Here is a 25,806-nt window from a genome sequence, read left to right as displayed (position 1 = left end):
GAGGCGAAGCTTTAGATTTAATCCTTTCACACAGTGGAAAACAAAGACTCCATTTAAACAAATGACAACAGTGAGACTTTACTTTGATAATGCTTCATTTCAGGGTTGAAGGTGTATGATACAATAAGATTTTTAAAAAGTCATAAAATATTTGAATATATATTTGTTTGTTGTATCATATATAAACAAATATATCATATAACACAGCTTGTGTATATTTAGACTAATATCATTTATCAGATATGACAATCAGTTGAGAAAGTTTTTCCTTTCATTACAGTGACTGATAATATTATCCTGCGGATGACATCAGCCCGGGTGTGAAAATCGCTTCAATCGAGCAAATCAGAGATTCAACAGTGATTTCTTTGTTTTTATTTCATTTTTGAAAAAAAGAGCTGCAAACATGAACAAAAAAGCTAACGTGTTTGAAACATATATTAAATATGTGTCACTAATTCAAAATCTGTCTAAACCTTTAAAAAGATCAGATGACAGTGCACTCACCACACAGGTCTATCAAAATAACAGTCCCATGTGATTTTTTATGTGTGGCAAAGCATAAAACATATACACCACATATTAAAATAAAAAATACCTCCTAGAAAAAAAAGTTCACAAAGTATCTGATGTTGTCTTAGCTTCTTTAAAAATGTTACAATGCAAGGCTCACTAAATAAAAGAAAGATAAAAAAGAAAAACTATTAGACTCTTGTAACTTCTTTTGCTTATCAGCTAATGTTACAGTGTTTCTCAAACAGTGGGGCAGGGCACTAGAGTGGCCAGTTGAGAGGGGGAGGGGATAAACAGACAGTTTGTGGTAGCACTTAATAATAATGTTGCACTATTAAGCATTATTAAGGTATTAGCAAGTGCTTAATTCATCATTTATGAAGCATTACTTAGTATGCCATTTATAAATACACATATTATTATGACTGTGATTATTGTTAGCAGTGATGTATGTGGTAGCAGTGTTAGCTATACAAGGGTAACAGTAACAGAAGGATAAACATTTGTGTATATAAATGACATACCAAGGCAGATAATGCTATATAAATGATGAATTTGCTATATTAATGCTTAATAGTGTGACATTATTATAAAGTGTTGCTGAAGTTGCTAATGCTACAAATGCTAATCTGAAGCTTATTTTAAGTCAAATTCAGCGTAGATATTTCTTATTCTTAATGAACGTTAAACTTTTGTGGGATTTGTGGCACAGTAGAAAGAGGCTTGAGACCCACTGGATTAAAAGATGGATGTCACTCTCATGTCTGCACCATCAATATGAAGCTGCAGCCAGCCGCTAGTTAGTTTATCAGCGTAACATAGAGAGGACAGGAAATCACAAAAACATACCATAATCAACATCTTATATTTCATTTGTGTCGAAAGAGTCCATTTGTAACCCATCATTCAGGTTTGTTTGTTTTTTTTCACACAATACACTGTGAGGCACAAAAGTGATGATCAGATCTTTGTGCACGTTTCAAAGATGTGATAAAATGTGTTTGGTTTTTTCAGCTACACTTCAAAACTATTTAAAACTCCCTGCACTTCCTGTTTGCTTGACACATTTACTACATAGCGCTTCAGGAATATATGCAGAGCACCACAGACGACAGGAAGTGTGCAGAGACCACAGCAGCAGATCTGAATTAAAACAGTCTGCGAGTATTCGACAGTGTTCAAAAAACCATTTTGTCACAGCTGACGTGCAGCTCGTAGTTAAAACATGATACTCGTTTATTCCATAAACCGACGGTTTCTATTAAACAAGCATAATAATCAAGGGGCTAACAAGGACTGCTGTTCACCTGTGTGAGCTATCCTAAGGCAGATACATGAGAGTGACATCAGTCTCCTCATTCACAATTATTCTATTCAAGGCACAGAAACAATGTTTTTTGTTATCTAAAAAGGGAAAATCCAAATGATGAATGTAAACTAAACTTAGATATGTTTCATAATAACCTGCGCTACACAGACCTGATGAGAGCACATCTTCAGGCCAGGGTCAACTGAAAAGCTTCTCCAGTGGCATCGTGCACACACCACATGCAGTTTTTAGTGTGTGCATTCATAAACAGGAGTGCAGATCAGCAGTCAGGTCCTCTGATGGGCTCCCATCAGCATCTCATCTGCGTGTGCATTCACAGCAAACAAGTTGTCTGATCTGTGACACTTTTAATTAAGAAAATGTGTTAATGTCCCTTTCTTTGATGCTTATGTTAATTTGTTTGGATAGAGAATAGGGAAACACACAAACAAATAAGAACATCGGTCAAATACAGTCAGTGCAAATACAGCTGGCATTTCATCCTCCATCCATCCTCCTATTGGGTAGAGCATCTCTGTTTCCAGTTCTTTTTCGTTCCTTTCGTTTTTGGGACCATCGCTCTCACCTTCTCTGTCAGCTGGTTGAACACAAAGATATTTAACATTGATGTGTGGTGAGCTGTCAACGTGCCCCATCAAGTTAGTAATTCAACACATCCTGTTCTAGAAAGCAGGTTTAGTGAGAACTCTGAGTTTGTTAACCCTGATTATGAGAAAAAACCTCTTGGTTTTCAGTTCCAGAAATAACCCATGGGTCAGTTACCACAGTAACAGAGTCTGTGACGCTCGTCTGCTCACTTCAACAAAGCCTGAGTTTCTCTCTAAGCCCTCCCTTCCTGCAGATGACTGACACAGCTTCACTTCCTCAATCATACAGTCGACATCAAAGTTCACACAGCTGGGGGTTCATTTGTGACCCCAGTCGAGTATCTACAAATGCAGCGCTACAGTTGATTTGTCAGCCTACTTTGCCTGCAACATTTTACAGAAGTTGTAAAAAAAAGAAAAAGAAAAAAGTTTATTTAGTTTAAATTTTGTTTCATTGTGAGCAAGTTTTTTAACTAAAGAGTCGGGACGGTTGTGTGTTATTGCAGCTAAAACATAATATACGAGTTGGTTAAATAAAATAAAAACAAAAAAACAATATCATAGAAGAAAACACACTGAAGAGGGAGTTCAGTTAACTGACATCTGATGACCTCCCTGTACCCATGATGACGAGCTCTGACATCTCCGGAAATCTTAATGAAAGTGTGGTTTGATAATCATTCAAATAGTTCCAAGTTTTTTCAAGGGCAGCTGCAAAGGCATACACCCTACTTACTAACTTTTAATGCAACTCTATAAGCAGAAATATGACAGAAACTCCTCAGTTCAGGACAAAAACTTGAAGGGTTACGCCCTGTAGGCTTTTAAGGGGTGAAGAGTTCAACAGAAACTACAAAAGGGTGAAGAATTCAAAAAGTCGAAACATAAATATGATAAAATAAAAAGCTATTAGTTTGTTGTTAATCAAATTATTATAAAGTATTATAAGTTTGCAGGCAGCAACAAAGGGCCTCTATTACTGCAATACATAACTCAGAACAATTTTAAAATCTACATTTTTAAAATAAGAAAAAACTACGAGGATTACAGAGATGAATGTACATTTGTGTGGGTTTTAAAATCTCTTTTAATAGAAATAAGTCAAAACCATTTCAGAATCTCTCTCATATAGAAACAAAGTAACAAGTGTGATAAATGTGAACAGAACGAGGGATAAAATTAATATTGAGCAGAATGATAGTCGCTAAAAATATTTATATTTAAAGTGCATTGAGTGCGCAAGTAGAGTAGGACAGTGCTATTTACTGTTGACCAAATTAGCTTCTTCCGTTGAGGCTTAACACCTCCACAAACTGTAAACCCAGTTATCCAGTTATGTATTTGCTATTTGTTACATTTCTTTTTTTTAACCAGTCTGTTATCAGCATGAGAACAGAGCAATCATTGTGGACTTGTTTTCATCTTAGAATATAATTGACATCTTTCTGTGGACTGTGAGGCAGCTGTCAAGTGTTATTAGGTTACTCTGCACTCAAACATTTCTAGAGATGGACCGATCCGATATTACGTATCGGTCCGATACTGACCTAAATTACTGGATCGGATATCGGAGAAAAATAAAAAATGTAATTCGATCCATTAAATATCACGAAAGCACCTCACAAAACTTGCAACATGCCGTAACTCACCTCAGAACGTTAGCACGTCAGAGCAGTATGCATCACGTGATAGAGCGGCTGTGGCATGCGGGACCTGTCGGTGGTCTGGATAGCATCTGGAGCTTCGCTAGCAACCCGACATTTCATCTCCGACAAAGTTATCCCCGAGAGAAGTAAAGCAAGTGTGTAAGTCCATCTCTGAATGTTTGTAAAGCATTCCTGCGTTAAGCTTAACAAGCGATATATGGAGCGACTGCCTCTTCTTGCTGCTACTTCAATCATGAAACTGCTTAATGATCAGCTGATCGGCTTTTCTGTCTCGAGTCCGTGTCTCTTGTTTGCTTTTGGCCCACTTTGCACCAGAAAGAGGAAACCAGCGGCTGAACAACAGCAGCACATTTAAGCTTGATAAGCTGTTGTTAGAATGTATTTAATATTACTTTCTACTCCAGGATCTTTTTCTATGTAGCTGACGCTGGTAACTGTGCAGGGGCGGATCTAGCAAAGTTTAGCCAGGGGGGCCGATAGGGCATTAACAGGGAAAAGGGGGCACAAAGACATACTTTTCTTTCTTATTCTCATTTAAAAGGTCTAGCTTTTAATAAATAATTATCTGACACCCAAAGTTTTAATTTGATGTAAAATGAATAGAAGTCAATTACTGTATATAGTGACTATTAAGTCTAATATATATATACCCTAGTAAGCTATAGTACTTTTTCCTTTGGGAAGGTACCATCTGTGCAGTCTGCAATTTTGTTGAAGAAAGATGTTGAATCTATTTAATATTTCTTGAAAAATAATTGATTTCTGTGCATTTTTTTTCACACTGCATCAAATTAAGGTTGATTACGTCGATTAAGCATCATGAGGTGGAGTGTGAGGGGTGGTTCCCTATTTTTTATTTATTTATTTTTGTTGTTGCTGGGAGTTGGAACCCTATTAGTTAGGTTGCTTAATATTTATGCTAAGTACTCTTTAAAATACCAGAATAGGGAGGATGGTGTAGGTTGAAGTTTATTAGATTGATCAGTATTGCTGAACTATGAAATATTTTTTTTTTTGCATACAGGTATAACAGAATAGCTTTAGTGTAGTTGTTGTTTTAAACTTGAGTATGAACTTATACAAAATGCAGCAAGATATTTAAAAAACAGTTTTGTTGATTAAAAAACACTATATCGGATTCATATCGGTATCGGCAGATATCCAAATTTATGATATCGGTATCGGTATCGGACATAAAAAAGTGGTATCGTGCCATCTCTAAACATTTCATCGCTTTAGCAATCACTTAATCTTTGTTAGGGGTTAGGTTAATGTCTCTGCTTAATGTAGACTTTTTCCCTTAATCAGAACAAACATAGACATGTAGAACAAAGCTCTGCTGCCTAAGTGAAAACACATCTTCTAGTTTCTGAAAATGTGCCTCATTATAACACGTGGCTAAAGCCTTCTGCACACATACATGGCTGTTTTGGTAAATGGAGCCTTTTCTACAAGTAGCTTTGGTTCACATCTAAACAGTGTTTTAGATTAGTGAGCTTTTAAAAACCTTCAGAAACCATCTTTGTCTTTTTTATGAGGCCAAACGATGCTGTGCTGTTGTTTCTAGACGTCTGATTGGCCAACACTTCTATACAATTAAGATTATATTGCTGCACTAATCAGTTTATAAAGGGATAAAATGTTCCACCGTCTACAACAGTCCCAAGTTTCTCATGTGGCCCCATGAGAAAATGAATTGCCCACCTCTGATCTAAACAACACTTATCATTTATTGCATTTTAATGCGGACAGATATGTTTTTCAAAAAGAAAGCGCAAAATCAAAATTTTAAAAATAACTCGTGTGCAAGTTGCCTAAGACAAACACTAACCCAATTAATAACTAATGGTTTTGAAGCAATTCTGATCTGCTGTGTCCTCATCTCAGGGTTATTCAATCCAGATTTCAGTGCCAAACTCAGAGTTTGTTTGATAAACCTGCTTTCGTAAACAGAGCCCAGGTACTTCCTTGTTAGAATGACATGCCAAAAGTTGGCTTGAAAACACGTGCCACTAAAAAAAAAAAAAGGAAGCTAATTTATGTTCATGAAAATCATATGTTTGTTCAGCTTGAAAAGAAAACTGTACTTAGCTGGCTTTGTTTTTGAACAGCACAGTGTTCAAATTAACATAAATTCAGTTGAAAAAAGGGACACTACAGTCTGAATAAGATGTAGATCTACATTTCACTAACCTCTTCATTATCAGGAAACTCTCCCGTCTTCAGCTTGGAGTAGATTAGCTCACCGTTCACTGACACCTCAAAACTGTCTGCGATGGGGTGAGAAATTCACAAAAATGAAACTGTGTTCATATCATTTCACACACATACTGTCAGCATGACTGCTGGCTAAACTGTTTGTTTTTGTGTGGGGGGAGGATGCCACGTTGAAATACTGATTTATTCCATCTACCACCAAAATACAGATCTGTGACATGTTTCATGGGTAGGTAGAAATAAGTAAATAATAATAAAAGAAAACTGTATATGTACACTTTTTCCCCCGCACGAAACTTAAAAAGCGACAGTGAAATATGTCTGTAATTGAAATGGCATGAGTGGATTTCCACAGACAATGTATGACATAAAGACCAGAGCAGCTTACTGTCTTCTCCTGTGAGTCCTGTTAGTTTCACACCAGGAACCTGCCGGAGGAGACCAGCTAGATCCCGGTAGCGAAAAGCATAACTTCATCCTTTACTGTGCCACAAACCAACAACAAGGGAACATCAACATCAACATTTACCACACCTTTAAGCTCTAGTTTGAAATACAGAAAAAAATAAGCAACATAAATGATAAATGAAATGATGCATTTAAAAACAAAAAATCATCTCAAAGTAAAGCTACATCTTAAAAGCATAATGAATAAGTAGAAAGAAAAGCAAGCGTGCTGATACCGTGTGCACAGAATACATTAGACTTACCAGTATTCAACAGTGACTGTGGCCATGGTTTGCAGCTGCTGAGATGTAAACTCAGTGCTCAGCTTCAAGAAGTGAAACGCCTAGTCACGATCACAGTCGACTATATTAGAAGCAAACCACACCCAGTGGGAGGGTGGATGAGACTTTTTTCTCTTTCTTTCTTTCATACAGTTTTCAAGTGACTCTCTGTCCTGTAATGACTGCAGCCACACCTGATGTCCGACTTGTGGGGATAAAGGTTCAGCTAAGAATGTAAAAAATGCAAATCTTCCAGTTATCTGCAGTCAAAGTTCTCCTTTCAAGTATCAAATTATGGCACAGGTGAGTGTGACCAGAGGCAGCTACACAGAGGTTTCTCTGTGTGCGGACTTGATAACAAGCAGCCGCTTCTCACCTCAGGAATCTGTGAAAACAGCACAGCTACTGTTTCCTTTTGCAGAATGACAATCAAGTATTTCTATGCCTTTCATCTGCAGGCAGGGCTGCTGGTAGCTTGAGCGCACCGGCAATATTTCAAGAGTAATTTAACCCGTGTTGGTTAGATGTGCATGCTTGGAATATAACTAAATGTCAGGTGGCAGACTTTATCATGGGAACTAATCATTTTCACTTTATCTAGAAAAGGTTACAAAACTGAATTTGGCTTGTTGTATTTCTTAGAGTAGAAATATACTTATGTCAGTAGCTCCAAACACTTACACATTCCCAGTTATTAGTTCAGGACAACTATTTCAATATTCCACTCCTTTTAGTTATGTTTTATAGACACTTTCAGCGGTTTGTCCATTTTTTGGCAACAAACTCCTTTATTCACACTATCAGTTAAAATTTCAACAGGTGGGAACCGCACTCCTGTCAGCTCAGAACAAGAAGCGGTGCATTCACATCAAAACTGGACAACACAAGATTGAGAAAACAATATTACTTGGCCCCGTGAGTCTCCATTTCTGCTGCAACATTTAGCGGGTAGATTGTGGTTTACACTACATGAAAGAATACACCCACCTTGTATCACTAGTTCAGGCTGTTGCTGGCATAATGACGCGGGGAGATGTTGTACTTGACACACTTTAAACCTCTTAGCACCAACAGAGCATCACTTAAACACCACAGCCTACCAGAGTATTGTTGATGCCATGTCCATCATAACCACAGTGTATCCATCTTCTGATGGCTGCAGAATAACACACGGCACCACAAATCGTCTCAAACTGGTTCCATGAGCATGACGATGAGTTTAGTTTACTCAAATAGTCTCCAGCCGTAACATCTAAGTCTAATAACTTTAGCATCTTTGGGTTTATGTTTTCAGCACCTTATTGACTGTCTCATAAAGAATTAAGGCAGTTCTGAAAGCGAGCCCAACCCTGTACTAGCAAAATGTACCCAATAAATTGGCCATTAATTACATAATAATTTAATCAGCTTCCACTTCAAGAATTTTAGCTGCTGGCTATAATATTGGCTAATAATTATCCAACGTTTTACTAATTAGCTACATTAACTCTGAAGTCAATACCGTGAGTTAATAATTTATAGCTTATTGCTAATTTTAGACAGCTGTAATAACCGTTAATGTACAATGTTTGCTAACGATTCAGTGTCTCCGATACTATTATATACGAGTTTGAACAGTTTCCATAAGCTAACCTAGCAGTGGCTAATAATTTCCAGCTTTTAATTAACATTTTACTACTCAGCCTTAGCTAACCACTACAGTTGGCTAACCTAAATCTTGTTAATAATTTTCAACTGTTAAGTTATCATTTTAACTAGCGGTTTCACTTTTATTTTTTCGTATTATTGATGACGATCAATTAATATAATTTGTAAATTAAATTTTGCTTTCTGGTTAAGCTGTTACCTTTCTTTTTAGGTTTGATCATAAAATGTTAAGGTTCGTTAAGGTCATTTCTCCATGCACCTGACTGGCCGTCACTAACGGCGATGCATTTAAAGTGCGTTTTAACAAACCATCTGTCTAAACCCTGAATATATTTAGATTTGTTTTTTCAGAATAAGCACAAAATCCCCATGTTCATAATTATTTTGGTTGAAAAATAATAATATCATAACTTAGAATTAAAAAAAAAAAGAGCAAAATATTGATGTGTACTTACTGTAAGAGCTGCAGGCAGAAACATAAGAGTTAGAATCTGAATAGAGACCACAAATGTTAACACAATGATTATTTTAAGACTTGGGCGATGTTGCTAAAACTTTAACATTTTATTTGTTTAAAATGATATCCAGTACAAAATGTATACAGTAATACCCTTATGTTTGTCACTTCCCCTGAATAAAATATTTTTATCTGTTTAGCTCATGCCAGGTAACAGTATCTATAAGATACACTAGACTGTAATTTGCTCATACAATAGTTGATGACAAAGATATAGCAATAGTACCTTTGTAACAATAAAAACTATTATCGATATTTTGCTGGACACACTTTCAATACAATAAAATTACATACATTGTTCTGTAAAAGTTGCATTGCAATCTGCCCATACTTTACATGATCTTTAATCGTGTATATGTTTTCAATAACTAAGAGACAAAACGTTTGATACAAGTCTGTAAAAATGATCTGGTGGCAATCCGCCGTGTAGCAGTGACTCGGTTTCAGCAAGCGATCTCTTCTGAAGCTGCTGTAACAGATATACAATGCACTTAGATTTGTTCTTTTTTTTTTCTTCTTTTTTTGGTAAAACAAGGCAACTTTTCAGACTTCTTAATAAATAAATCCTTTGCAATGACACTGTACCTGTTGATATATCCAGTTTACATATATATATATATATATTCATAAAATTGTACAAAATATTTTAAAACCTTCTCCACACCCTTCCCATGTATATACTAAAAAAACAAAAAAAACAAAGAGTAAGATGGTTGATTTATGTTCACACAGCATTTTGGTGGGTGGGACAGAAAAACATGACACAGTCTGCATGCACCAGTTTCGATTGAAACATAGCTATTCCAGTTCATTGCACCTTCCTGCTCCTTGGCTATGACTATAATGAATCAGGTTAGTGTCTCCTCGCACGCATCACAGCATCAGCCTCATTGATTGGCGGGACTCTTTAACGCCACCCCCGGCGCTCGGAGGTTCTTCTTGTGGGAATGTCACCTTATCTGGTGTGTAGTCGTTCCTCTTCAGATCTGATGAACATGAAAAATGGGAACAAAGTTAAAGTGTGGTCAATAAATCAGAATTCACGCAGGCAAAAAGCTTCACAGATAAGTGGCAACCTAATAACGAAACATGTATGCAATAATGTGGAATAATTTTTTTTTAAAGTAGAAATTTAATTGGCTTATAAGCAGAATAAGAGTACATTAAATACATAACAATTAAAAATCTACGGATGCGTAAATGAAAATAAAGTCTAAATAAAATGAGAATGTAAATAAATATTAATAATATTAATATTATCATCATCAGGTGTGAGGGTTTTTAAAAAAAACAAAAACAACCATGAGTCAGTGGCCAGTAAGCAACCCTGTTTGTCACCAATTTTATTCTGTTGACGTTATAACGCGACCAATGAAAGGATGTGTACGCACAAATTGACGTGTGTGGTTTCACAGTAGTATCTTCCGTGGGTGGAGAGGTGATGTAAGGGTTGAAGGTTTGCATGTGCATTTGATTATGACTGGAACTTGTATGCCTGATATGCGTTTGCTTTTTGTTTATAACCCATTTAGTGTTACATATTCCAGCCCAGAGACTAGGAATGGAAATATGCAAGAAGCTAAATGTGGAACAAAGCATCTTTTTCTAATGTGAGAACAGCTGTTTTGTGAAATACTGCAAGGTTTAGATACAACTTCTGTGGTAGCTCCTGTGATATTACTGATGACTGTGTGGCAGCAGGGGGTCGGTGTACACCCATTACAATAGCACTCATCCACCTTCCATGATCCACAATGTCTGGCCAGCAGAAAAAAAAAATACTTTATGTCAATAAAATCATGTATCAGCTGGGCTTTGGATTTTTTCTTAGGATTTCCCACCTCAGAAGCAGATCAAGTTAAATTGGACTACAATCCCCTGGACTCCACCTGTAATGGCTGCAGGCCCCACTGTTTGCGAACCACTCATTTCGTGTAAGATTAAAGTGAAAATTAATCTAACTAAAGCAACAATTAAATCTCTCTCACCAGGAAGTTTGAGTTTCCGACAGCAGGAGTTGCAGTGGTGTTTTGTACGGAAGTTTCGAATAGCATCGTCTCCCAGGTTTGCGGGTCCAAATATCATATCGTAAGATCTGCAGCAGGCACGGAGACATCATTTAGGACAAACTGACAGTAATGTTAAAACTGAATTAAATATGAAGACAAATTAGAGCTATTTTGTAATATACTGTACTATTTAACTTTAACTTGCTAGTTGCTCTTCTTACATTTCCTCTGAGAAAAATAAAGTATTCTAATTCTGAAATAACATCACAGATTAAAAGGGCGACTGATTTATGTGAGAAATGGAGCACTCACCCCTTCTCACCGCTCTTTATAACTGAAGGATCCGTCAAAATCTCCCCGACACCTACAGGAGGCACAAGATTTGTTTCACAGCTGACAGAGTAAAGAAGATGAGAACACCTCAGCTAACTGCTCACGTTTGTCAACTACAAATACAGATGTCATCATTTCTAAACGAGCCCTTTGTCTTGAACTCCATAACTGATTATTGATGGATCCATGTACTGAAAGTGATGGATCCTATTGTTAAATAAATGAACTTGACAGTTTTTGAGGCATTGAAAGATGAGTTGTAGTTGTATTAGGTGGGACCCATCACATGTCCTGAGGGTGTGTGAAGACATTTTACCCTGCAAGTCGAGCACCAGTAGCTCTCCCCGGGTGTACTCGTAGGTCCAGTGGCTGAAGGCCAGCATGGTTTCCTCCAGGAGATTGGTGGGGACGATCTCATCACCATTGTTGTTGTTGAACTTCCTGAACTCGCCGGTAATGCACTCCTCTATAGCGAACCACTGTCCAGCAGAGTGGCAATACAGCAAAAAGACCTCCAGGAACCTGAAAGCATATAGCAGAACAGGCTTCATTCAAAAGCAGTTTGAAGTTGTTGGAAAGGACGCAACAAAATATATCATGCATTAAGTTTTCATTATGGAGACTTGGTATTAGTTGAAAAATGAACTGCATCTAAAGTTAAACAAACCCCCCCCCAAAACATTTCAAATGACAGAAAGTCTTTGGTGCTCCAGGAAACATTAGTTTGCCTTCTTAAAATGCAAATATTAACAGCAGAAATGTGGCAGCTGCTTTGCATTTTAATTTGGAAAGCAGCCAAGCCAGGTGAACTGCAATAACACAAGAAATATCAAGCTCACTAAATGGTTGGATCTCAAAAAAATGATATGAAAATACCACCAAATAACTGAATGATGTGACGCTGGTGACTGAACCCATAAAATAAAGCAATATCTATGTTAAAAACATTTTAACAAAGACTTTTAGCCCTCACGGAGCACATCACATGAGAACAACAGCAGCACTGTAGAAGAAAGAAAAAGCAAACAGATCAAAAGACGCACACAAACTCTACTCACTGCCAGTGCAAACAAAACTCTTCCTGTTTTGTGAAAGCACTGCACTGGATTAATATAAGCTGACTTTTATTTTGAAGTGGACTCAGGAAATACTGGTCTGGTTGTTGTTGCTATGACTCATCAGTGGTCATTTTTAGACATTGGTTTGAATTATTGTGACTGCTGCGATGACCAGAATGATATCAGATTACACACATTGTGATGGAAAAAGAGGCTGACTGTGGCTTTAATGCTTTAATAAAAAAACCAAGAGTTTGTCCAGCTGACCAGGACTGTTAAAGCTGTAACAAACTTTTAAAAAAAGGAAGTGAAATCTTTGAGTTTTATGCTTTAAGTCCTGGAAATTGAGGCCTGCAAAACTGATACAGATGAATAGTAAGGGTTCATTTGCTTAACAAATAAAGGAATGTCGACTGGCCTGTAGTTCAGACTATGACAGTAAATAAGAACAGAGGATGAATATAATGGCTTTATCTAGCCACCATCTTCCAACAGACTATTTTTATTATGTAGATGTACAGGGGTGTTTTTCAGTGGTTGTAAAAGTGTAAATAAAAATTGTCACCATGACGCACGATCAACAAGGCTCATGAACAACTTAAAGTTCATGTCGCAGATGGAAAACTTGAACAAGCTTGTAGTCAAGGTCTCAAAAATATTTGTATGGAAATATAATTAGATTTTTAAAGAACTGATACTAGTACCCAGTGATAACACAGTGACAGACATGCTCATCAAAGTGGATGTAGGATGTTGTACACCCAAGTGAATGACTGACAGAAATAAGAGGAATGGTAGGATATGAAAAATAAAGCCTGAAAGTGGTTCTGTACTTTATGGTTGAATGGGATTTCTGTGTCAGGCACACTCACCTCGGTGAATAGGGGATTGTCTTCGGCCTGATTTGGTTGAAAGCAAATGTCAGTTTCTGAGCAGCTCGTTGTTGTTGAATTTCCTGCAGTGACACAAAGCAGCACTGGATGAAAAGCTTCAAATAACCTTCATAACGCAACGTTACACAAAGCAGTGCATGTGAGGGTTGCCAACAGTGATAAACGAATAAAAATGTTAAAATATTGCCATAAATGACATTATTTTGCTACCCCCAATATGCCAGAGTAATCCACAGGTCAAAATATTTACCCTGAGACAAAGATGGAGCACAGTGTCCTCCTTGTAGATACTCTGCCATGTTTGGACCACCTCAGGAAGGAAGGATTTGACTATATACAGGTGTCCTGGTTTCAGGATGTCGTACTCTGACCAGGTACAGAGCACCTTGAGGGCCCGTCTGAGTCCTCCGCCCATCTCCTCCTTGCTAAGAAACTCTATTTTTGCACAGAGGCCCCGCTGAGCCCAGGAAGACATGCTGTTGTTGATTGTGTTCGGGGAGCTCTCCTCCAGACGGTAAACGGTCACCGGCTCCCCTGAAGGAACACAGAGCAGCGGGTGATGATTACACCTCACACTGTCACGACCTTAAAATAAACAGTAGCTTTAAAACTCATTCATGCAGGCGTATTGGTCTAATAGTGACAGGCGCTTATTTTCGACAGATTTGATTCAATGTGTCTTTAACTACAGTAGCTGCGGGTCGAGCAGCTAGTTAGGCTCTATGCTCATTTTTCCAAATTTTCTAATTGTTTGAGTTTTCACCATAATATTTGTGGATTTTTACTTGAGTCAAATCTTTTTGTAAATGGCATAATTTCCATTAATGCAAAGAAAAAAAAGAAGAAAAAAAAAAAGTACCACTTTAACCGGTAAGGAATTACAGCCATTTTAATATAAAGGCCCAATTTTCAGATGCTAAAAGATCATTGGACAAACTAACATATTCTGACTGTACATGTGTAAAATGTACAGGCCACTGCTCCCACTTTGTTTGACAGTAATACTCTTGCTCCATGTCAATGCACCCTTTTTTTGGGGGGGGGGGGGGCAATCTGGTGCATGAGTTGCAAAAGTTTTGTCAATCTTTGCTACCACTTTAATAGATTTTCACCTGGATAAATAAGGGATGCATATTTGCTACACATTTCTCTTCCCTGTTCTGTATTTGAATACTTTAAGTCACTTTTCGATTGATTATTCTTGGGACATTTATATCAAAGAAGGCAAACAAACAATGTCTTCGGGCTGGACTTTAACTGAAGTCAGTGCAGTTACAAGATGCATCCTCGTCAGGGACTTATCAAACTTATTCTACTGAATGAGTCGGGGTTTTTTTCCAACTCGTGCATTGGAAAATTGGCACAGAGCTCCTCTGGGTGTGTCAGTGAGAGCCTGAAAACCCTTTGTTCCACTCTTCCTCTTCCTCTTCCTCATTAGGAGCAGACAAGGGCTCGGGAAACAACACCCAGTAAATCCAGGTGTAACAAGAACTGCAGGTTCTTGAATGCTCTTAGGCCACTTAGAGTTTACATCCACTTCTCTAAGAACCAGTATTTACATTTAGTTTGTACCAGTATCTCCATACAAAGCCAACATGCAGAACAACAAAACAGAGGTAAAAATTCAACTGTAGTGACGGATTGATTAAAAAAAAAAGAAGGAATCATTAGTTTAGCAATTTGATCACATAAATTTAACAGATATTGATCAACCAACAAGCCTCTGAACAGGACATGGAAATAAATTCATACAGTCTGGTAATGTGAGCCTTGAGGCTCGATGTTTTGTGAAACCTAGTAGTAGTTTTTTATGTGATTATTTTCTTTCACTGGCTGATTTGGGAGAATAATAAAAAAAACAACAACAAGAAAACAAAAATAAAACATATTTGGCATTAGATTAGAGATTAGAATAGGACTAGAGTAATGGTTAAAGGTTAAAAGACCATACAGACTCATTTGGCTGTCGTGCTGCATCCTGGAGGTGTTCATACTAGGACTGTTAACAAATATTCTAGATTTGATTACGGGGGTAAAAAAAAAAGAAGCATTTCTTTGTGCTCTGAGCAGCACAGACTGGAGCTGGACTTCTGACAGAGAAGCTGTGCGTGTAAAACATATTTAAATGTTCTTTGAAAGAATAGTCAAACGTGATTTGGGCCAACTCTTACAGCTGTTACAGCACTAATTCACATAGAACTTAACCAGATTTTATTTCTGAAATTTGATTAGTAACTGGCAGCATGCCTCTTACCCATATAACACATCTAACTCTACTACATACACTCACAGGCCACTTTATTAGGTTCACGAATAACACCAGCTTGGACTTCCTTTTGCCCCCATTCATTCTTTGAGAGACAGATTCAAAAACAAAGTTGCTCTACTGGATTGAGAGCTGGTGACTGCAGAGACCATCTGAGTACAGTGAATTAATGGTCATGTTCAAGAAACCAGTTTCAGATGATTTGAGCTTTGTGACATGGTGGGTTATCTTGCTGGAGCAACCATCAGCAGATGGGTACACTGTAGGTATAACGAGATGGACGTAGTGACAATCTCGTGACAATCGAGAAGTCAAAATGAACAACACACACAAGTACACTTATTTGCTTCACGATCAAACGACAGCTATTGCTGACCCAGCTGCAGATATAGGGTGAGGAAAAAAAGCACAAACAATACTGAAAGCAGATCTGTGATGTTCCGTCTTGATACTTCCTCATTCTGCAACTGCCTGCATCAAGCTTTCGGCTGGGATTTTCACCTTGTGAAGTACTGTTCTTACCTCTAGGTGGCACAGGGGTGAAGGGGATGCTTTGAGACAGCCGCATCAAGTTGTTCCGCTCCACAGCTACAAGAGGAAAAGTACACATGAACATACACCATGTACAGCAGCAGTAGAGGAGTGAGCTGAAGTAAAACTACAGAAAATACTTTGTCTCGGTTACACTTTTCACCTACATTTTAGTACTGATTTTAATAAAAATATTAATAGATACAAACATGGAACAGATCTTACTGTCTAGCATCACCATCTCACCTGAGTACTGGTAGCTTTCAATGGGCTTGAATGGAGAGCCAATAGCTACGGAAAACAGAAAATAATGTGTTTATATTTGTGCAAAACATACCAGCAATAATGACTCAATGATCTTCGGAATTAATCATTTAAGACCGTCCAGACTATCAAACAGACATTTTTACCTCTGACCCTCAGTGCTATTTTATTGATAAAGCTTCTTTGCTGTAAGTCAGGGCTGTCTGATTATAACAAAAATCATTATTGTAATTTTTTAGTTAATACTGAGATCATGCTTGTTTAGTCACAGTAATGTAGAACTACAACTTCCTTGCGACTAGAACACAAAAATAAGTGGAGGACATATTTGCAATCAGCTCTTAGTATTAAAAAACTCAACTTAACTAGCTGTCAACTTGTATTCCGGTTATGTTCCTATATAAAAACATGGTCGCCAAGCCGTTAAATCACCATTCTGCAGCAACTAGTTGACTATTTGTGGGGGATTTGCGGTATTATTGGAAATAAACTGCACTGCACTTCATACACTAAAGTCACTTTAACGATGGAAGCTGACTGCGTACGCATGTTTGAAGCGATCATTTTAAGGTTAAGTTCATTGCACACTGTTGTAATACTCTGGGTTGTACCAGAGTCTCCAATAACTGTCTTCAATAATGTCACTGTAGTATTAAGAAAAAGAAACTTTTCTTTGTAATCGTGAATTTTCTTGAACTTTAATTATAATCATTTAAACCTAAATAATTAGTTGTAGTAATCCAAGTAATCCTACCAGAGAGAAGCAACATTTTAAAAAAAGGGGAATAATTGCATAACATTATGCAGCTTAATAATTGTTCTATTTTAATTACCTTGTTTTCATAAATCTCCAGAACAACATTTTAAATGATAAGTTTTGGAGATATTAGCTGTATAGATGCCTGCTTTACTCGATTATTGGGAAACTAGATGGAATTTTGTGGCTTATTTTGGTTAACAGATTCAGCTCAGTTGAAATATTACAAATTAAACCTGCTTTTAAAAAGGTTTGTGTCATGGTTTCTGCAAAGAAGCCTTGCTGTTCCTGAGTTTTTCAAATAGTGATTTGAGCACCAGAGAAGTGCCATTTATTTCTATTAAAATCAATGAAGCCAGACCTGACACTTCCAAATTAGGGCAGCTTCCATTAAATCAATCTGAATGGATTAAAAGTACTGCATGTCCACAGTTAAATAATGTTCCTTTAAGAAAAACGTGAATTGTTCCAACATCCACCAGCAGGTGTCACTGCACTACTTAACAGAGGCACAAACAGGCCCATGCTCTTTTTTACTTCTAAAAGTTTTTTTTAATTTAAGAAAAAAAATAGATTGAAGTATAAAAATGTGATATCTATACATTATTAAATTTATTACAATTTCAAGCCAGTTGTTTGTTTTATAAGAAATTCTAAAAGTCACATGTATGATCAAATATTTCACACAAATATCTTACTTTAATTTGTCATGTCTTTAGTATCATCAATTTGTTTGTATAGATATTAATAAATTATTTAAAATATTTTAATGACTGTTTTTTTACCGACTGACACTATTCAGGGCCAGAAATGTGTTGCAGATACATTTAAATACTTGTTTTGTTCAAAAATACATAAAATGATTTTCATATATAAAGACAAAAACAACAAATGCCATTTTCCACTCATTTTAAAAGTTTGCTTTAAAACTGATTGGATTAGCCATTTTTCACTGGATTAATCTCCCACTAAAGCTCAGAATAGATGAAATGACTAATGCAGATAACTATTGTGCTTTTTGGCCAGTCAGCGACACTCACAGTCCTTTCTGGGTCCGAGGTGGGCGTGACGTGGCGTATAGAGAGAAACTGCAGCTGTAACCACAGAAGAAGAACTAAACAGTAAAAAACTGATCCAGAAAAAAAACAAACCAAAAAAAGCCCCATTAAACATTCTGCAGCAGCGTTTCTCTCTCCTATCAGATTTGTCTGCAGGTGTAGGCTTTTAAATATTAGTGAAATCGTTCCTCTCTATCACATATTATTGATCCGTTCTAGACCTTTCCTTCTCTGGAAAATGCTTCGCACAACTCTAAACACGTGCTGTGACGTGTTCTTCCCTTAAGGTCAACTGAGTTTATTCTAAAGAACAATGCTGCGAAAGACAAATCACAATTCTTCAGTTAAACATTAACGAAATATTGTGAAAATGGTATTTTAAAAAAAGGGAAAGGTGTTTTTGGTGAAACCTGTTACAGTATAGATTTTATTGCACACAAAGGATGTTGAGAAAGCTAACAGATCAAAGATCATTGTGATAACATTGTAAGTAAAGCAACCGAACTAGTTAAGCCAGACAGAAAACCCTGACTACGCAGATTTCAGAGGAGCACAGATCTCACCTGTTAGTGTGTCTTCCCCAGGGGCTCGCCTGATAGGGGAAATACACAAATAAATACAAATAAGTACTAAAGCCCAGCTTGACTTTGACTTTACTCTGTGCCTGTGTGCACGTGTGTGGGTGTGGACACTTACAGGCTGCTGGCTTGGGCCGATTTGACCTGAATTCTTTCCTGGTAAAGAAAGCAGAAGTTGTTAAACAGTTACAGGAACAGGTACAAATATAGTTCAGAGTTAATCTGCACAATATATGACTTTTTCCGATGGAAAGTACACGGACTAATCTTACCAGTACTGCAGCCCTGGGGTCATCATGTGTGAGGATGTCTTCAGCAGACACTCTGCTCCTGTCCTTCTTTGTCAGAGCTAAAGAAACACAACCAGTGACAAACAACCCGTATATTTCAAAAGACGTGAAACATTGATCACATTAATATACAGTCTGTTCAAAAGTATTCTGGAACAATGTTTGTCATTTTTCATCTGGCCATCTTCAAAGTGGATTTTAGTTCAAACAATCAGAACGTGATTGATTTCCAGCGAGCGATAGCGACGTTATCGGCCTCACGAAACTGTTCTTCAGTCAGTTGTTCAGTTACCTTGAGCTTCTGAAAATAGGGGACGTTTGCTGCTTTGTTACCTTGGAAACTTGAGCTGGGAGTGACGTCATACCCAAGATGGCTGAGTTCTAGTATTTGCAGCTGTTTTTGTTTTGTTCCCCATCATTCAGCCGTCACTACCATTACGTGCAGCATTTCCATCTTCCCACTTTCAATGTAACGCAGTATTTGTATAAAAACAGCTATAATTCCTCAACACTTAATGTACTACCTGAGTCACACTGAAACTGTGTGACACAATCACATTGTGTGGTGGTGTACAAAGGAAAACTTACAAAACTTCTGGACCCACTGCATGTTATAATTCATCGCTGTTTTGTGAACTTACTCGAGTCTGGATGAAGAAAGGCTGGGTTTCTGTCAAACTCAGTGAAGCCAGCATAAGAGTTGACTGCTCTGATGTGAGTGTGACCTTCGGGTTGAGCCTGGGGACGACACAAAAACACAGTGAGATTAAAAAACTAAAATAACAAAAACAAAAGCACACATGCAAAAAGTTGCGTGAAGGCAAACAGTTCTTAATCACAGATCTGTGGTGAATTTGACAGTTTAGCTGTAACAGGAAAGATTATTTCATACAACCGTTAAGTTAACCTAACAGAAATTTAGCATCCTGTTTACCCATCATGTTTTAATAAGTCAGCCATCTGTCACACACCAATTAACAAGTTACTGAATGACTCTTCCGAGTGTTTTTTTGTTTTTTTTTGATTAGTCAGAACACGTATTTGCAAATTCAGGAAAAATGAGACCGGTTTGTTTTGCTGTGGTTTGGTTGTTTTTACATGCTTATTATGCAAACAGCCCAGTCAGTCATGTTAGGAGTCTACATATGAAAATGTCTGCGGAGGTCTGACATTATGAGAAGAGAAATTTTAAAATAAATAAAATACACATCGGTATAGGTGACATACACACACCTGGGATTTGGTCTGTGGGGTCGGGCTTTGCTGTTTGCTGGAGGTGGGTGTTGCTTTGGCCAAAGAGTGCTGGAGTTCCTCACTGTCTTTATGTCCTGAACCAAGAAAACATCAAGTTATATTCCTATTACAAAATCTAATGCAACTGCTCAAATTAATTCAAATTAAGACAAACAAAAAAAAACAAAACATACACAGTCCCTGATTTAATGACACGACCAACCCCTTCATGGTGAAATAATCTCAGTTCAACATCTGATTCCTCACCCCCACCTGACAGACACAAATACCTTAAAATAATAGGGCTGTCCCGAATACAAGTTCTTTTGAGATCCGGGGGACACACATAATCACTAACTATTGTGAAATAGTGCCACATGCAGTGTAAAAATCTGTCTGGGTACTGCTGTTTGCTGGATGGTACAGAGAGAAAGAGATATGTGGTTTACGCCGAGTAAAAATGCCCACTGATTTTTTTTTTTGTGGTTATAAAAAGCTGCTAAAACTTGCAACAATCTTACAACAGTGAGGTGGTGAGCTAAAATGACGATCACTGCTGTTAACGAGAACTGTGAAAACCCATAATTTCCAGGCTTGTCTCTGATATATATACACACACATATATATTTATTTATTTATTTTGATGCCTATGCAACTAAATAAATCCGAATACTCAAATATTTGGGTGCAGCCCAAAAAAACAAAACAATACAAAACAAAAAACATTCATTGTTAACTTCAATAAGAAAACCAATCACCCACACTCGTGTGACTTAGGTGAAAACCACAGAACTACCCGAGAACAAGTCGGGCAAAAGGTCCAGACAGAGCAGAGAAAGGAAAGGAGAAGGTCCCCAGCCAAAGCACTACTGCACTCCTGATCTGGAGGTGGACAGCCCCAGCACCTGGCAAATGGAGCTCAGACTGAAACTCAAACCTCTTGCTGCATTTGGCCCACTCGCCAGGCTCCTCTTGTCATGATGACCTTCTGACCAACTCTGACCTTCATAGCAAGATGTTGCTTGTTCTGACACTCCCACTCTCTTTATCCACTGTCTGTGGGGTCTCCTGGATGCCACAGCAAACGTTTCAGTGCAGCCTGGCAGTCTATTATTTCCATAGCTGTCACCCAGTGGTGATGTTAACTCGGGGTCTGGAGAGAGTTCATCATCTGTATACCGTCTACTCGGATAGCCGGATCTGCCCTCGTCGTCACTGAATGCCTCGTTTACATATCCCAAATTGGAGTCCCACTCTCTCTCCCCCTTTGCTAACCCCTCTGTGTTCTCAGGCTTCACAGCGCAAGCAGGCAAGCAAACAGGCTGAGTAGAGCCAGAAGTCTTAGACACAATAACAACAGTAGGATAGAGACACACACACTTTTCATCCTCCTCTTTTATCTTCTCATCACCAGATTCAGCCTCATTCACATACTTACCCACAAATGCCCCAAACTCTACAGAGGTGCTGTCTGACTGTAGGGGGTGCTGGTAAAGCCCAGACAGAGCTAGTTCAGAGTGGCTGGAGCCACTGGGCTGGGAGGGGGTGCTGCTGATGTGGAATTGAACCCCAGGGGAGGGCACATTAGGCAGGCTGGATGGTGAGTCGGAAGGGCCCGGCTCTTGTGGACGGGTCTGCTTAGTCTGAGTGAGCGAGTGTCCTCGTTGACGCAGCTCTGAAGAGGAAACGGGCACAACACTTTGCTCAAAGGCCCTGCAGTCGGCACTGCTTGACGAGCCAACCTCTGCAGCGAGGTGTCCAAGCCCGAACAAGCCCCTCCTCTCTGGACTCAATGCTGGGTTCAGGGTGGGGTCTGGCCCCAATTCTGATGCAGGACTGGGCCCGATTCTCCGTCGGCTTTCTGTCCCAGCCCTTCGTTCTGCGCCCATCCCAAACAGAGCATCCGCAATGGTAGCTCCTGTCTGGGGAAAAGAGGAGCCAAAGTAGGCACTGACACTGCTTTTTCCTTTCACAGATGATTTGGAGAGGGGGCCAGTGTCTGTCGACATGGGGGCAATGCTCGGGACCACATTCTTAGACAGACTGAGCTCCCGAGTGATCTGATTGTGGACCTTGCTGGCTTCTGATGCCCTCTGAACTGTGAGTGTCTTCAGAGTGTCCACGGTCAGGGCTGAGAGGTCCTGCAGGTGGCCAATCTGAGAGTCCAATGTGTGCAATGAGCGCTTTATAAAGTTCACCTTGTTTCCAACCTCCTTCAGCTGCAAGCACATGACCTCAACCCTGTAAATGACAAACAGCAGCTTTCATTACTTACAGAACAACCCAAATTACCTGTAACTTTCCTCATTCAATTCAAATCAAGAAAACTGTTCAGATATTGTTATATTGTTTGTTGAATGTTGCTCTTTTCCCTTTTTGCTGAGTTTTTCCTCCTGTCCTTGGGCAAGTACTTCCATAACAGCCTTTTTATGTCCCTGAGATGACTCATGTTATAATTTGGTGCTATATAAATAAAACTTAAGAAAATAGATTTCTTGTTTAATATTACTGGTACAATTTTCTGGGTGTTTATTAAAACAAATAAAGAAAAAGAAACTGCCATTTGTTTTAATACTTTGAAAACGTATCTTGCCTCTGTGAAGGCCAACAGTGGTCTTACCTTTCTGAAGTAAGGCGTATGCGTTCCTCACTTCCCGAGTGAAACTGATCATCCTTCTCATGAAAGTACGTCTCCACACACTGCTCCTCAAAATCATGAAGCTTCTTTTGGTCTTCCTCTGTGAGAAACAGCTCTGAAAAAAAAAAGAAGCAACAGCAACTTGTAACTGCTGTACATTTCTTTGATGACCACTTAAACTGCTTGTAATGAGTATAAAAAGTATACTTGGTCCGTAGATATTCTCCTTCTTCCTTTTTCTACACATACAGAAGAGGGAGTATATATGGCACAGTAGGATGAAGGGAGGTGGGAGGACAGGCTTCTCATGGTAGGCCATAATGAAGTGGTAACGCTGGTACTTCCACACCAGATTAGAAATGGACTTTACTTGCATATAGACATTGCTGGAAGCAGAGTTAAACATTTAACTGTCAACTGCATCAATGGCAAGATCAACAATGAAATCAGAAAGCAGTATCAGTAAATGGACAAAACCAATATGGAGGAATAGAAGTTTAAATGTTCACATAGCTCAAAGCTGGGCAATGCTGAGGCTAAAAAGTACTTACTTGAAAAAGGCGATTAGGAGGTTGACCATCAATATGTACTGCACAAAGAGGTAGACTGCTTGTAGGAAAGGCGTCAGCCACACTCCTGCTGTGCACAGCGACTTCACCGATTGATCACTGTTGTTGGCACAAACTGTGAAGGAAAGAAGTCCATTAGGAGGGAGCAGGACAAACATCCACCAACCTTCTAATATTACAATGCACACACATGCAGGTTTAATTCATTGTCTTCTACAACTAACATTCAAAGATAAAGGAGGACAGCAAAGCTTCAACAGTGTGATGGAGATAAAAATGACTGGAAAAAAATGCTCAAATGACTGCAGTCGTAACATTCTTCATAGTTTTGTATCAGACGTATTCATTTTATTTTTATTTCTACTGGCTACAGCTGTTTGAAACATCGTGAATTGATTCTTTAGCTGCCACAAGGTCATGATAACCTATGTGATCAATTTAGCAGCTTGTAAAATGTCAGCATACCAGCTCAGATTACGGAGGTTGGCCAAGTGTTTTGTTCCACCAAAGCTTCAAATGCACCCAACACAAATGATGACCACTTAAGCACTGCCTTTTAATCTAGACCATTAAGAGCCACATCAGGACAGTTGATGCTGTGGTGGAGCAAAATGTCCTGCCCTCCTAAAGTGACCTGTTCTGGTTGCCGCTGTTTGGGAACCATGTTGTGCCAAAGAGGTTGTGGGAGCAAACGATGATTAGGATATCGTGGGTTTGATTTCCAGTGCTTGTTTTGACTGATGATTAGCTGACATGCTGTGGTGAGAAGCTTTGAACAAAACTGCCCTAACCCTCCTAGTCTCCCCTACCAAGCTCATCGTCCTTACCATCGATTTCATAGGCATATACTTCCCCATACATCATCCAGTACGGCTGAAAAACCACGTCTTTGGCCAGCGTCCAGCTTGGCTCCTCATTCGGATACAGAATAGCTTTCCTAGGTACTCCATAGCTCAGCAGGACTATAGCCATTATTACCACAATATAGAACATGTTGGCCACCTGCAAGTGCATCACATCAAGTCAATGGAAAACATGATGGATAAATAATAACCATATTAATTATCCATATATGAAAATATTAGACTGCTAAAAAAAAAATTTAGGGACTTTTTAGTATATATAGGTTACATCCGGGATTTAAAGTAAACTCGAATTTAAGTTTTTATATGAAACAAAAACAAGCTGATGCTTTTCCAGTTTTTAGTTTGGTTTAAAAAATTATTGATTTTAGCTGATAGAAAATCTTTCCAAAGCTTGTACTGAAATCACCAGGATTATTAGTCTAATACATTTTTAAGCTGTTGAAATGCACATAATTAAACATATGTTGATTACATTCTGATTCAATTTTGCTTAATTTAAGAAGAAATCTAATAAATTAGGAAATATGTATTTGCTTTCTGGCTGAGTTGGAACACTAATACCACCAATACAACACTAATACCACTACTTTTAAATACCGTATATATAGTAGACTTTAGTCAAATATACATAATATTTATTTATTCAAATGCCAACTACATATGAAGCTCCAGCTAGCATAGGTAGCTTAACTAAAAACAAAACAAAACTGAAAACAAGCAAAATAATGTTTCTGGTTTTGTCCAATGGTTTAAAAATAAAAAATAAAAATCCATATATCAACACCTGGAATTGCACCAATTAGACTTCAAATTAAGTGTGATGCCACACAATCCCCTTTAAAAAAAATTCACTTTGCAAATTATTATTATTATAATAATTATTTATTTTTAAAGGGTGTCAGAATTTAAAGGAGCTGGTTGATGGACATGTTTAAGCTTTGGACAAAGCCAGGCTAATCAGTTTAGCTCAAGTAAGTGCTAAGCTAGCTCATAATCGTTTAGTCCCAGTAAGGAAGCGAATTTAGTGTTTCATCACAGAATGCCAAATAAAATGAACCAGCCTCAGAGTTTATCTCATCATTTCATCCAATATTATATTTAACTATACCATAACATGTGATGTTATATTTTAATAGCACAATAAATGGTGAAACTAAATGTGGCAGGATAACATAGTGCGGTACAATACCTGCAGATGGTGCTGTTTAAATATGAATTGAAAGGGATTAAAAAAGCGAAAATAAACATGGCATATAC

At 38.1% G+C, this 25,806-nt stretch overlaps 1 protein-coding gene and 1 long non-coding RNA gene across 4 annotated transcripts in view; both read right to left on the bottom strand.

Annotated features, from left to right (window-relative positions):
* On the bottom strand, window positions 1-7,142 carry LOC308398536. Its single transcript, XR_013971966.1, has 4 exons — window positions 7,025-7,142; window positions 6,703-6,797; window positions 6,291-6,367; window positions 1-2,420 (listed from the first exon to the last, which is right to left on the bottom strand). It is a non-coding gene; the product is annotated as an uncharacterized lncRNA (long non-coding RNA).
* Window positions 7,143-9,235: 2,093 nt separating this feature from the next.
* Window positions 9,236-25,806, bottom strand: part of trpm7 (transient receptor potential cation channel, subfamily M, member 7) — a 139,904-nt gene continuing 123,333 nt past the window's right edge. The window contains exons 22-40 of one of the 3 annotated variants that reach the window (XM_080883992.1): window positions 24,511-24,685; window positions 23,666-23,798; window positions 23,322-23,500; window positions 23,097-23,229; window positions 21,414-22,717; window positions 20,477-20,571; window positions 19,885-19,981; window positions 19,226-19,302; window positions 19,072-19,109; window positions 18,939-18,967; window positions 18,358-18,411; window positions 16,543-16,587; window positions 16,288-16,353; window positions 13,750-14,033; window positions 13,479-13,561; window positions 11,865-12,070; window positions 11,528-11,579; window positions 11,195-11,301; window positions 9,236-10,192 (exon numbers count right to left, since the gene is read on the bottom strand). In XM_080883992.1, coding sequence (XP_080740118.1) covers window positions 10,080-10,192; window positions 11,195-11,301; window positions 11,528-11,579; window positions 11,865-12,070; window positions 13,479-13,561; window positions 13,750-14,033; window positions 16,288-16,353; window positions 16,543-16,587; window positions 18,358-18,411; window positions 18,939-18,967; window positions 19,072-19,109; window positions 19,226-19,302; window positions 19,885-19,981; window positions 20,477-20,571; window positions 21,414-22,717; window positions 23,097-23,229; window positions 23,322-23,500; window positions 23,666-23,798; window positions 24,511-24,685 — 3,270 coding nt within the window. In that variant the 3' untranslated portion in view covers window positions 9,236-10,079. The remainder of the gene's footprint in view (window positions 10,193-11,194; window positions 11,302-11,527; window positions 11,580-11,864; window positions 12,071-13,478; window positions 13,562-13,749; window positions 14,034-16,287; window positions 16,354-16,542; window positions 16,588-18,357; window positions 18,412-18,938; window positions 18,968-19,071; window positions 19,110-19,225; window positions 19,303-19,884; window positions 19,982-20,476; window positions 20,572-21,413; window positions 22,718-23,096; window positions 23,230-23,321; window positions 23,501-23,665; window positions 23,799-24,510; window positions 24,686-25,806) is intronic. The other 2 variants (XM_080883994.1, XM_080883993.1) reach the window with 2 other exon arrangements.

The sequence above is a fragment of the Rhamphochromis sp. 'chilingali' genome (genome assembly GCF_963969265.1).
Source record: "Rhamphochromis sp. 'chilingali' genome assembly, chromosome: 6".
Lineage (NCBI taxonomy): Eukaryota > Metazoa > Chordata > Actinopteri > Cichliformes > Cichlidae > Rhamphochromis > Rhamphochromis sp. 'chilingali'.
Note: the sequence above shows the minus strand (reverse complement) of the source record. Positions and strands in the feature narration are given on the sequence as shown.